This window comes from Geospiza fortis, unplaced genomic scaffold (assembly GCF_000277835.1).
Source record: "Geospiza fortis unplaced genomic scaffold, GeoFor_1.0 scaffold145, whole genome shotgun sequence".
NCBI lineage: Eukaryota > Metazoa > Chordata > Aves > Passeriformes > Thraupidae > Geospiza > Geospiza fortis.
The window spans coordinates 485,625-498,301 of NW_005054362.1; the positions used below are offsets into that span (position 1 = coordinate 485,625).

General features: G+C 50.9%; 1 protein-coding gene across 1 annotated transcript in view; it reads left to right on the plus strand.

Annotated features, from left to right (window-relative positions):
* The window catches only part of RIMBP2 (RIMS binding protein 2), a 56,399-nt gene that overhangs the window by 30,518 nt on the left and 13,204 nt on the right, over nucleotides 1-12,677 (plus strand). Inside the window, 10 exon segments of the mRNA XM_031059510.1 lie at nucleotides 409-441; nucleotides 897-922; nucleotides 2,125-2,276; nucleotides 3,760-3,836; nucleotides 4,737-4,846; nucleotides 5,898-5,969; nucleotides 5,972-6,637; nucleotides 9,150-9,301; nucleotides 9,985-10,446; nucleotides 12,202-12,348. Coding sequence (XP_030915370.1) covers nucleotides 409-441; nucleotides 897-922; nucleotides 2,125-2,276; nucleotides 3,760-3,836; nucleotides 4,737-4,846; nucleotides 5,898-5,969; nucleotides 5,972-6,637; nucleotides 9,150-9,301; nucleotides 9,985-10,446; nucleotides 12,202-12,348 — 1,897 coding nt within the window.

The window sequence follows — 12,677 nt, forward strand, 5'->3', positions numbered from 1 at the left end:
AATCACAGGTTAAATTGTGTGCTATTCCATGTCAATCACAGGTTAAATTGTGTGTTATTCCATGTGAATCAATCACACATTGGATTGTGTGCTATTCCATGTCAATCACAAGTTGAATTGTGTGCTATTCCATGTGAATCGCAGGTTGAATTGTGTGCTATTCCATGTCAATCACAAGTTAAATTGTGTGTTATTCCATGTGAATCGCAGGTTGAATTGTGTGCTATTCCATGTGAGGAGTGTGATCAGCATCACCCAGGCTGGATCACTTCCATTTCTCCTGCAAAGGAGCAGTGCTCAGGTTATTCTCATGGCTTCAGCACCAATTATTGAGATCAAGCCTTTGTCAGTGATGGTGGCAGAGTAGAGCACGCTCTCCAAAGCACAAGTGCAATTACCTGGGGCCAGGGATGTGCCCTCGCAGCCCCCACACACCTTTCTGTCCTTAAAGGACTCAGGGTAAATGTTCTGTACCTTATTTCCCAGGTGAAAGAACCAGACCCACACCTTCCATCCCCCTGGTATTCCTGGGGTTCCTGATAACGTGTGTTCCTGTGCTGCTTGTTATCCTGTGTGGCTGCAGAGCGGGGGCTGCACGGCCCCAGAACCTTCCTAGACCCTTCCTAGAACCTTCCTCCACATTCTGTAGCCAGTGCCAGCAATTTGAAAACAAGGCCTGGAGGGTGCAGGAGGTCTGAGACCAACCAGAGGCTTCCAGTGAGTGAATAATCACAGTTGGCCCAATTATTTATGGCTTGGCACTGGCAGGCTGAGATGGCAAACACATTAACAGCAAACAGAAGGAGCTAAATTGGCTAAAGGCTCCTGAACAGGGAGGACTTCCCTGTTGTAGACGTGAGGAAGGTTCCAAGAATAAAAAATGTGCCCTTTTCCAGCCTGGGGATTGCTCTAAGTGGGGCTGGTTGTAATTAATCTTTTGTGTGGTGAGTTGTATATTTCCCTGCTGTCAATGTGCTGAAGCTGGCCCGCTGTAAATTACAGTGATGCAGAGAAAATTAATCATATTGGGCTAATGAGCACAGCAGAAAACCCTCTGATGGTATTCTTGGGGCTTTTTCTCCTCTGCAGTGAGAACAGAGAGGTTCCTCTGATAATTCCTGGTGACCTGGACTGGGAATCTTGAAATTCAGTGAAAACGTTGCTGCCCAGACTTCTGGCAGAACAGGAGAGGAAATGCTGAACCTACACGTGCTCAGGGGCTGGGTAATTAGAGCACCGGCTCATTGTGTTAATGAGAGGCAGGATGCGCATGTGAGCTGGCAGCAGCAGCGCTGTGCCCGCTGCAGCTCCTGCTCAAATCCAGCTCCTGCTCGGGGACTAAGCCAGCCATCAAAGGGAAAACGGGCAAGTGGCTTTTACTCAGCTCTGTTGGCCTCTCTGGCAGCCTGGAACAGACCACGTTGTTCCTTTGGCTTCTCTCCCCTCTGCTTTCCACCTGAGTCAGGAGGAGAGAAAAGAGTTCGGCTTCTTGTGAGCCTATTGCATGTGCAGTACAATCTCTATTTGCCTTTCCTCTTTTTGAAATATTCCAGAAGGATTTTAGGAGATGTTTCCTTCTGCACAGTCTGAGTTTCCATGTTTTAGGAGCTGGAGGGATGGCCCTGGGATCAGATCGGTGTGGTTTGGTGCTGGTGTCAGGGAGGAGCTCCCAGGAAACCCCAGGCAGTGCTGCTGGCACTCCCTGCCTGCCAAAAGCCAAACAACTTCATTGCAAAATGAACATCCTGCCGGCTGCACCCTTGGCATTCCAGTCTCTCTTTTAGGAGAGAAATGCATGGCTTGCTTCTGATTTCCAGGTTATGACAGAGTGCCCAGAGAAGCAGAGGCTGCAGCAGCAGCAGTGCTGGGTGTGTTACACAGCATCCCTCAGCCTCCCCAGGCGCACCAAGGTGGATTATTTCACCGGGGAAACTTCACCTCTGGGCTCTTTGGATGGAGGTGCCTCCGCTTTGTGTGTGATTTTGTTCCATGCTGTTGGCTCCAGCAGCGTACCAAAGTCTGTGCAGTGTGCCCAGCACAGCCTGGGTGCTTTCTGCCCGGAGGGGACAGTGAGCCGCTGCTGTGCTGGGCACCCGCTGACCCTGTGTGCTGTGTCCTTGCCAGGCCATGAGAGCCCCTCTGGAAGTCGCTGTGTGATCTCAGAGTTCATCAGGCCCCTGCAGATCTCTGGGGACAAGCCAGAGCAGCTGTCTGTCAAACCCACCTTCCTGCCCAAGTCACGATCTGGCACCCCAAGATGCAGATTTGATTCAGACGTGAGTCCTTTTGAATTTTTGTGTAGTGGGAATTCCGTGGGCATATCTGAGGATTATCCAGGGGAAATATTTGTGTATATTTGTGTAACAGCATTATTGAAAAATGGAAACATTCACTGCTTTTTGAAGAGGCCACAGAAAAAGCAGCTTAGCAAGGAGACTTAGGGAAGCAGAACTAACAGCAAGGAACAGGAGAAGCAAACGTCAAATTTAATTCCCCTTTTCTATTATTTTTGAGTTATCTCTGGCTGAGAATGCCAAGCCCTCTTTTGCAGAGCTGAACGTTTTGTGCCTTCTGGAGTGTAATTATGTGATCCACTCTCACATTATGCAAGCACACAGAAATTAAGCTCCATTCCCCTTTAGAGATACCCAGACCCGAGGGAGGGCGTGTGAAGAAAATCTAAAAAATGAGACATAATGCTGGGGAGTCTGAAATCAATCAGTCAATCAATAAATCAGCGATACTCTGCAATGGCCCTGGTTGTTCCTGTTAAAAAGCCTTCTGGAATGACCACTCCTGGCTGTGTGCTCAGTGAGGATCCCATGTAAAGGTACCAGGGGGAAATCCTGGCAGATTTTCCTGGATCTCCCCATGCTGCATGGGCTCCTGGTGCTGGAGCTGCCTGCTGGGCTAAACCACCCTCAGGAGACAACTCAGAGGGAAATTCTCTGCGCTGGGAATTTTCCTGGAGAGCTCCTGGCAGGGACCAGCTCACACCTGGGAGCTGCAGCTCAGTGTTCACTCTGGCTGGGTTGTAAAATTTTGCTCTGTTTTTGGACAGTTTATTTCATTTGATCCCATCGTTAACACAGTATTTCTGCCTTAATTAAAGCTCTCTCAAGCTCAGGCAAAAAATTGGTAATTTTGTCAGAAATGGCTCCCAGCAAACTGTACAGTAAGTGGAGGGAAGTTCATCCCTCACTTTAGAACCTCTGCTAGCTGAAAGCACAGCTGAAATTATTGTTTTACCAGTGAGAGACCTCGTGCAGAGCTGAAACAGGCAGAGTCTGTGTTGATTCAACACCACAATTAAATCTCCAGGCTTTGTGGACCACATTTGTAATAGAATAAATGTGTGGCTGTGCAGGATTGGATTCAATGGGGTGTGAAATTCAGAAGAAAATATGTTCTTTCCTTCAGTTAGTGGAAAGGGTGGTGTTCAAGAGATGCTGATGCTGTGGGTTGGGTTGGGTTGGGTTGGATTGGGTTGGCCAGGGGTATATTTTGTGTGATATTCATGGTTTCCAGGTGTTTGGAGGTTGACACTTGCACCAGTTCTAAACTCAGCATTTGTTTTAAGTACTCAGTCACTGGATTCTGCCCTTCTAAGTAAAATTAGCCAGTTGTGCTCCATGTTAGAATTTAACTTTTTTCCTTGATATTGTGTGTTCACTGATTGATAGCACCTGCCAGGAAAACTGTTCATTCTTCTTTTTTTTGTAACCACATTGTCTTTTTTCTCCTCCCCCCTCCCCACAGATGGATAATGATCAGAATTCCAATACCTCAAAGCAGAGATATTCTGGGAAAGTCCATCTTTGCATTGCCCGTTACAGGTAAAGCCCCATCTCCTGACAGACACCACGCTCAGCTGTAACATTCAGCAGCAGCTTTGGCTCCCCTCATTCATGCAATACACTGAATTATTGCATGGAAAGGGTGCTCTGGAGAGCCTGTGCAGTTTTCACTGCCTGCAGAGCCTGTCCCAGCTTTGGCTCCCCTTCATTCATACACTGAATTACTGCATGGAATTATTACCTGCAGAGCAGAGCCTGTCCCTGTGCCCCAGCTGGCAGAGGGAGCTGAGCTCTCCCGCCCCCCTGCATCCCTCCAGTGTCTAAATCACATTAAATAAATGGGCACCTCCTGCTCTAGACAGGAGTCTCAATCTCTTCTTTTCAATCACTTCTTCAGGCAAGAGGAGATCTGAAGTCCATCACTGCTTTGCACATTAAAATTTCAGGCATGAAGGACTGTCATGATAAAAATTTCAGTGGCTAAGAGTTTCTTTCAGGATGGATATAGATTTAAGTACTTCACAAGTACTTTTTGTCTCTCAGTAGCTTCTCTTAGATGTAGCTCAGTGGTTTTGTCTTCTTTTACCTTGCCTCTGTAGAAGTTTAATGAACTTGTGTGAAAAGAACAGAAAATTGGATACAGTGACTGGAAAAGACCTCCACAACTGAGTTTGCTTTAATTCGCTCTAGAAATTTCAATTCACTCTAGAAAATAAAGATAATTGTGGCCAGTGTTTTCCAAGAGCCCTAAGTGAGAAGTGTCTAAGTGCATCCTGCAGGAAGGGACGTGGGTTTAGGGACAGAGGCACCTCCCAGGCACAGACTGCCCCAGACCCACTGAGGAGGAGCCTCAGGAGGGATGCAAAGGCTCTGCCTGGGGGAGCAGCCCTCGGGGGAGCTGCAGCCCTGAGCTGAGCAGCTCTGTGTCTGTCCCCACAGCTACAACCCCTTCGATGGACCCAACGAGAACCCCGAGGCCGAGCTGCCTCTCACGGCAGGAAAGTACCTCTACGTGTACGGGGACATGGACGAGGATGGCTTCTATGAAGGTACTTCTTACTGAGCCCCTGAATTCCTGCTAATTCATGCAGATTGAAATCAGCTCCTCTGTCAAGCACGCTCCAAATTCGCTCCTTCCTCTGCTCCGAAACCGGTTGCTAAATTTGGCTTTATCGTCGTGGTGTTAATTAAAAGAGTTTCTGCACCAGCAAAGCCGCTCCTTGCAGGCAGAGCTAATTATAAAATATTTCATAGTGTCAGCTTTTCCTACTGGCAAGATTGAAGTTGACAAAAAAGCTTACTGGCAGTTCTGGTATTTCCCTTAATAAGCCTTTCTGCTCCCAAGCTGGGGATGTTGTTTATGCACTGTCACTCATCCCCTGCCCCTTATCCTGGCCACTCCCAAGGCACTGCCATGGACGAGCTGTTCTCCTGTCGGAACTCGGGACATCCCTCTGTCTGTCCTGGATTGCCAGGCCCCTGCCAGGGGGCTCAGAGACCCTGGCACGGAGCCCAAGACCCCTGTGGTTTTGATTATGGATGATGGAGCAAATTACCAACCTTATATGAAGAATTACAAGCCACGACAGTTTAAGTAGAATGATAGTGAATTTATCATGGGGTGAAAAAATAGATTTTGGGGTTTTTAGAATGGGGGTTCAGGAGGCAAGATGGAGGGATCTGGGCGTGTCCAGCCTTTCTCCTTCTTCTTCTTCTTCTTGGCCTCCATCCTCTGGGTGATGCTGGCACTCTGGGTTTGGTTTAGAGTAGAAGCTCACTGTCTAACACAGGTGATAGGTGTTGGGAAGTTATGGTAAATATTGCACACGTAGTTTTCAATATAAGAAGATAACATCACCCCGGGGCAGGCAGAGTGCCTCTGACTGTCTCGCTGAGAGGACCTCGGCTGGACAGGAGAAAGGATTTTATAGATAAGAAACAATAAACAACCTTGACACTGAGAAATTAAGGGCTCTGACTCCTTCTTCAAGTGCCGGGCTGGGAAAAGAGACTTTCTAACACATCTCGGGGTCATGCTGAGCAGCAGAGACCCCGAGATTCTCCTTCAGAGTTTCTAATGGCGTTGCTCTTTCTCTCCAGGAGAGCTTCTGGACGGGCAGAGAGGACTGGTGCCCTCGAACTTTGTGGATTTTGTGCAGGACAGCGAGGCGCGGAGCTGGAGCTCAGCCCCCCCGGGCTCCTGGAGCCCAGCAGCGGGCTCAGCAACGGCGCGGGCACCCTGGACGTCAACATCGACGAGATCGGAGAAGACATTGTGCCTTACCCCCGGAGAATCACCCTCATCAAGCAGCTGGCCAAGAGCGTCATCGTGGGCTGGGAGCCGCCGCTGGTGCCGCCCGGCTGGGGCACCGTCAGCAGCTACAACGTGCTGGTGGACAAGGAGGTCAGGATGAACATCGCCCTGGGCAGCAGGACCAAAGCCCTGATAGAAAAGCTCAACACCTCCACGTGCACCTACAGGATATCCATCCAGAGCATCACCAGCAAGGGCAGCTCCGACGAGCTGCAGTGCACCTTGCTGGTGGGCAAGGACGTCATCGTGGCCCCCTCCAACCTCCGCGTGGACAACATCACCCAGATCTCTGCGGAGCTCTCCTGGCTCCCCACAAACAGCAACTACAGTCACGTCATCTTCCTCAACGAGGAGGAGTTTGACATTGTCAAGGCTGCTAGCTACAAGTACCATTTTTTTAATTTGAAGCCCAATATGGCCTACAAGGTGAAGGTCATGGCAAAGCCCCACCAGATGCCCTGGCAGCTTCCCTTGGAGCAACGAGAGAAAAAGGAAGCCTTTGTGGAATTTTCTACGTTGCCAGCAGGTTTGATATTTTCCTCCCTGCCCCAAAATTCTTCAGTTGAAATTCTCTGAAAATACTAGATAAAATACTTTACCTACACAGCATTTAGGGCATGTAAGTGCATTTTGGTTGTGAAGGTGTAATCAACCTCATTGTACAATTTGAATTTGTAAAGCCAACAGATTCGTTGTGTTTTGGAAAGTCTGAGGTCTTTTCCCACCTGGCTTTTGCATTAGGAGTGTTGGTAAGTGTTGTCAGTCATTTGCCATTATTCAGGAACATTGAAGCAGTGTTGAAAACTAGAGCAGAAATAAAGCAGTGAATTTGGAGGATAATCTCATAATTTTGTGGGTGTGTGGCAGCACCTGAAAAAATCTGAGTACCTTTCCTTATAGATTCACCTACCCAAGGTCATCTAACCATGGCCAAGTATGAGACCCCCTCAGATATTCAGTATTTCAGACCCTGGGTGCCTCTGGAGGGACACTCAGGCACAAGTGGCCCCTGGCAGGTGAAGCATCAGCAGCCCCCTGAGCTGGGTTTGCTCAGTCCCTGCAGAGTGTGACCCAGCCAGGGGCAGGAATTCATCCATCCTGCTCCCTCCCTGGCCTGGGTGAGGAGAGGAGAGGGCAGCAGGGCTGTTGGGCAGGGGGAGTGAAGCTCTGTGCCTGCTGTTTGGGTGCCAGCGCAGTTCCAGGGGGGATTTCCTCTGCTCACACACTGCTCTTCAGCCTGCGGTCACTCAGGGGTGGTGGCAGTGCAGGGAGGAGAGGACATTTCACACCTGGGAGTGTCCTGGGGTCGCTCAGTGGCAGTGGTGGCAGTGCAGGGAGGAGAGGACATTTCACACCTGGGAGTGTCCTGGGGTCGCTCAGTGGCAGTGGTGGCAGTGCAGGGTGCAGGGAGGAGAGGACATTTACCCCTGGGATGTGGGAGGCACTGCCTGGGTGCTGGCCTGAATTTATTTCAACGTTGCTCTTTAGGAAAGGCCTTAGTGAGGTTTTTCCAGGCCAAGCACTTCCCATGCTGTGCCTCCCTCTAGCTGCGAAGCCTGCTGAGCAGCGCAGAGCTGCTCTCTGCTCAGAGCTGAGGCGCAGTGAAGCTCCCAGAACCTTCCCCACTGCTTCATTCCACTGGGAGCACTTCTAGAGAAACGGGCCAGCTTTCCACGGCTGTGTAGAGAAAACAAAACAGCAGCTGGTGAACTCGTTAGGGGCTGATGCCTGATTGCAGAGTCACTGGAGCAGAGGAAAAGATGAATTCGGGGTCAGTGATGGGAGTTGCCATCACAGAGTGTCATGCAATTGAACTCATCTGGATTCATCAAGGCAATGGAATTGCTCACATAAAAATACAAGTGTTTCTCTCTTGGGCACTCAGATCTAAAAATAGAAATAAGCACAGGATTGGGACCAATGTGGCTGCTGCAGTTTTTGGAGCTAATTTATGTAAAAACCCCCATGAGGAGCAAAGTGTAGCAGAATTCCAGAACAAACATTTATGTTGATGACCAAGGCCATCGAAAATCACCAGGAATCATTTCCCATGTAATGATGGGAGGAAATAGGAGCCACGCTGAGCCTGGGGCACTGCAGTTTATTAAACCTATCTCTGCACAGCCTGGGAAGGTCGAGACAGACACCCTGGGGATTGTTTGCTTGTGGGAGGATGGAAGGAAGGTGACTTGTCCTGCAGATTAATGTCATTGCCATGGCAAGATGCTGGGTTAGATCCGATGCATTCTTCCTTGCAAGCTGAGCAGCCTTGCTGAATTGGGAGTGCTGGCTGGCAGTAAAACAGGATGGCCAGGAAAGCTGAAACTCAGCCCTGAACCAAAATCTCTCTTGGCCAAGAATAGCATTAGGTCAATTTGCATACTCTCAACTTGCAAGATAAAAATACTTTATAGATGCAGGGATGGTATGAGCAAGGCCTTCCTTGTGCCTGTACTGTCCTGAACATGACCATGGTTTCATTTCCATGTCCACTAGAGATGAAATTCAGTGGCAGCAAAGCAGTGAAATGCACCGGCAGTTCGCCAGGGGCCTGGTGTGATATTTGCACCTGTATCAAGCACATTTGAAGTATTTGCAGCCTTTTTGGTGGATGAACAGATCTGGTTGTGTTTGGTTGGCTGGGAGAAGCAATCTCAGCTGCTGGGCTCTGTGTTCTGCCCTGCAGTGTGGCTGCAGCCCAGCCCAGCCCTGCTGCAGCAGCAGCAGCCTCTGCTCAGGGCCGGCTGCTTCAATTAACACAACAGGATGCTTGAAAAATTCATGAACTAATAATCTCTGTGATATTTTTACTTTGGCTTTCTGGCCAAAGTAGAGCTATTTACAGCAGGGTCCTGCCTGTTAATTAAGGAGGTATTTGGTGTGCTGTCACACTGGCACACACTAAATGCCTTCAGAGGTTCTGGGTGTGCTTTTGGCTCAGTGCAGAGGCAGGGCTGAGCCCAGCTGTCCTGTACCCAGCTGTGGAGCGTGCCTGAGCCCTGCCCTGAGCTCCATCTGAGCCGTGCCCTCTCTCGCAGGTCCTCCAGCCCCGCCTCAGGAGGTGTGTGTGCGGGCAGGGAGCGCCCCGGGCACGCTGCAGGTGTGCTGGAAGCCCCCAGCTCTGTCAGCCACGGGCACGTCCCACGGTGCCAGCGTCACAGGCTACGGGGTCTATGCCAAAGGGCAGCGGGTGAGTCCCTGTCACTCTGTCACTGTGTCACTGTGTCACTGTGTCACTGTGTCACCCCTGTCACCCCTGTCACCCCTGTCACCCCTGTCCCCTCTGTCCCCTCTGTCACCTCTGCTGGCATCCTGCTGCCAGGGACGTGGGGTGTTTCCTGGGTGCCCCCATGTAGGGAGGAATGATGAGTCTGACTCCATGTTCTCAAGGCTAATTTATTGTTTCATGATCTATGTTATATTAAAGAATGCTATAAAAAGTATAAGCTGCACTATATAAAACTATAAAGTATAAAGTCTAAACTATACTACAGGATAGAGAAAGGATGCAGACAGAAGGCTGGAAGATACTAATGAAAAACTCATGACTCTCCAGAGTCTGACACAGCCTGACCATCACTGGTCGTTAACTCAAAACAATTCACATGAAACTAATGAACAATCACCCGTTGGATAAACAATCTCCAACCACATTCTAAAGCAGCACACAGGAGAAGCAATCATGATGGCACTGACATGTAACCCCGCTCTGGGGGCTCACAGGTGTCTGTGCTCACAGGTGTCTGTGTGTCTGTCCCCAGGTGTGCGAGGTGGCCCTGCCAGCCGCGGAGGGCGCAGTGCTGACATGTAACAGGGTGCTCAGAGGTGTCTGTCTGTCCCAGCTGGTTGCTCACAGTGTCTGTCTGTCCCCAGGTGTGCGAGGTGGCCCTGCCAGCCGCGGAGGGCACGGCGCTGGAGCTGCTGCGGCTGCGCGCCCTGGACGCCCGCGAGCTCACCGTGCGGACGCTCTCCGCGCAGGGCGAGTCCCTGGACTCTGCCCCTGCTGCCATTCCCCCCGAGCTCCTGGTGCCTCCGCCCCCCCACCCCAGGACTGCTCCCAAACCCAAGCCATTAGCAAGTGCCGGAGCCCCAGAAACCAAAGAAGAACACTTCGGGCCGCATTTCAAACGGGATGAGTCCTGGGAGCAGACTCGCTCGGTGTCCCCCGTGCACGGACACATGCTGGAGCCACCCGCCTTCCACGGCCCCCTCCAGGGCAGGAGATCTCCATCCCCCAACAGAATCCTGCCCCAGCCTCAGGGCGCTCCGGTCCCCAACACCGTCGCAAAAGCCATGGCGAGAGAAGCTGCACAGAGGGTGGCAGAGAGCAACAGGGTAAAGGCAAACTCCTGCTGGGCTGGGCCGGGCTGGGCTGGGCTCCTGGAGCACAGCACTGGGGCTTTTCTGGGCTGGGCTGGGCTCTGTGGCACTTGCCACCAAAGATTGCTCATCATGTGCTTCAGGGAGTGGGTGTTCATTGCTCAGCTCTGAAGATCCACAGCTTGAGAAGCAGAGTGCTGGAATTCTGGGCTGGCAGAGCCCTCCTTTGTCTGCTGTCGTGGATCCACAGGGAATTTTACACATTTTCCCTTCTCAGGGCTCCCTTTTCACTCAGGTTTGCAGCTGCTTTTCCCTCCAGCTGCTCCTGGAGCTGCCAGCAGTGTCCCTGCCCAAGGACACCCCTGCTTTGGGACCACCTTGCCCCAAGGCTGTGCACTGGCTCAGGTCTTTGCCAGTTGATTTAAATCCCACGTGTGGGGCTCCTGGGTCAGTGCAGCTGGTGTGGATGCACCCTGACAGCGTGCTGTGGGTGTTCCACACAAACATGCAATATTGAAATACTCCCAGTGCCCTGGGCAGTTACTTTCTCATCACACGCTGCTCACAACTGTCTGTTACTTCTTGCAAGTGTCTCTTACTCCATAGATTTTCTTGGTGCTTCATCTGGCAGTCATCAGTTATGTCCGGTTTTCAGTCTCCCATTGTATCTCCAAAATAGCTCCATTAATTTGGACAGTTCATACATGCTTTAACAGCCCCAGCTGATTGGCTGTTCCTGTTTTGGGATGCATTTGGTCCAGTGGGTAAATCGAGCCAGCTTTTGAGAACCTGAATAATTCTGGATCAATGATAATAGGTCTGATAAATACATATGTATGCATCTGTATGTATCTCCCTTTTGTTTATAAATAAGACTGGAATGGAATAGAGGGAGAAAAGACAATTGGTTTCTTTGGCCCTATGAGGTGAAAGTTCATTTAAGAACCACACAGGGAAAGAGAACAGAAATTCTTTTTCTGGTTTGGAAAATTGCTGACACAGCATGTGCTCTGAACCATGTTTGGTTACATTAGTTTAAGTGATGCCTGAAATGATTTATTCAGGAATCTGGACAGAAGTTTACAGACAAATTGATTCCAAATTAAATCAAATCCTGGCAGTCCCCGGTGGTACAAGTTGTTCACTCGTGGTAAGTGCTGCAGAAGGAGCTGTGAGCCCGCCCTGCCTGCTGCTGGCTGATGGGCTCTGTCACCAGAGGCTCCTGGAGCACAGCACGAGCCACAGCCTCATCCCGGGGCTTTTTTGTACTGGGGCCACAGATGCTGTTGTGGTTTGAGCATCCACTGCCTCTGCCAGGGAAAGGAGCATCTTTGCTGGCAGCCTCTGAGTGCAATACCGGAATTTTGGGGAGTGGAACAGGGAGGAGAGCTGGCAGCTCAGCTGATAAACTCACAGAGTCAGGTAATTGCCAAAGAGTGAGGGTAATGAAACAGGCAAATACCTAGTGAAAACTCCTCAAGGGTTCCAGCCAGGGGGAACTGACAGTGCTTTAAACTGTGAGAGCTTTTAAATGCTGTGTGCTTGAGTCTTTATATTGGTCTTTGTGTCTCTGGTGCAGGGCAGTGTCCCTCACTGCTCTTGGCTCTGTTAGGTGGAGAGGAGGAGTGTTTATATTGGTATTTGTGGGCGCAGGCAGTGTCCCTCACAGCTCCCTGTTGTCCCCCAGATGGAGAGGAGGAGTGTTTGTATGTGTATCTGTGTCGCTGGCAGTGTCCCCGGTGTCCCCAGTGTCCCTCTGTTGTCCCCCAGATGGAGAGGAGGAGCGTTTTCAGCGAGAGGAGCAGCGCAGCCCCGTACTCGGACGAGGAGGAGGAGGATGGCTACGACTCCCCCAGGGTGAAGCGGAGGGGAGCCTCGGTGGACGAGTTCCTGAAGGAGTCAGAGCTTGGGAAGCAGGTGAGGAGCTGGCCTGGCTGTGCCAGGGGCTCAGCAGGAGCAGAGGGATTCCTGGAGGGCAGCTCGGGCAGGGCACTCCCAGGGCTGGGCTGGGCTGGGGACACAGGCTGGGACACAGTGACACAGGTGGTGACACAGGTGACACAGTGACACAGGTGACACAGGTGACACAGTGACACAGGTGGTGACACAGGTGGTGACACAGGTGACACAGTGACACAGGCTGGGACACAGTGACACAGGAGGTGACACAGTGACACAGGAGGTGACACAGGTGGTGACACAGTGACACAGGCTGTGACACAGTGACACAGGTGGTGACACAGGTG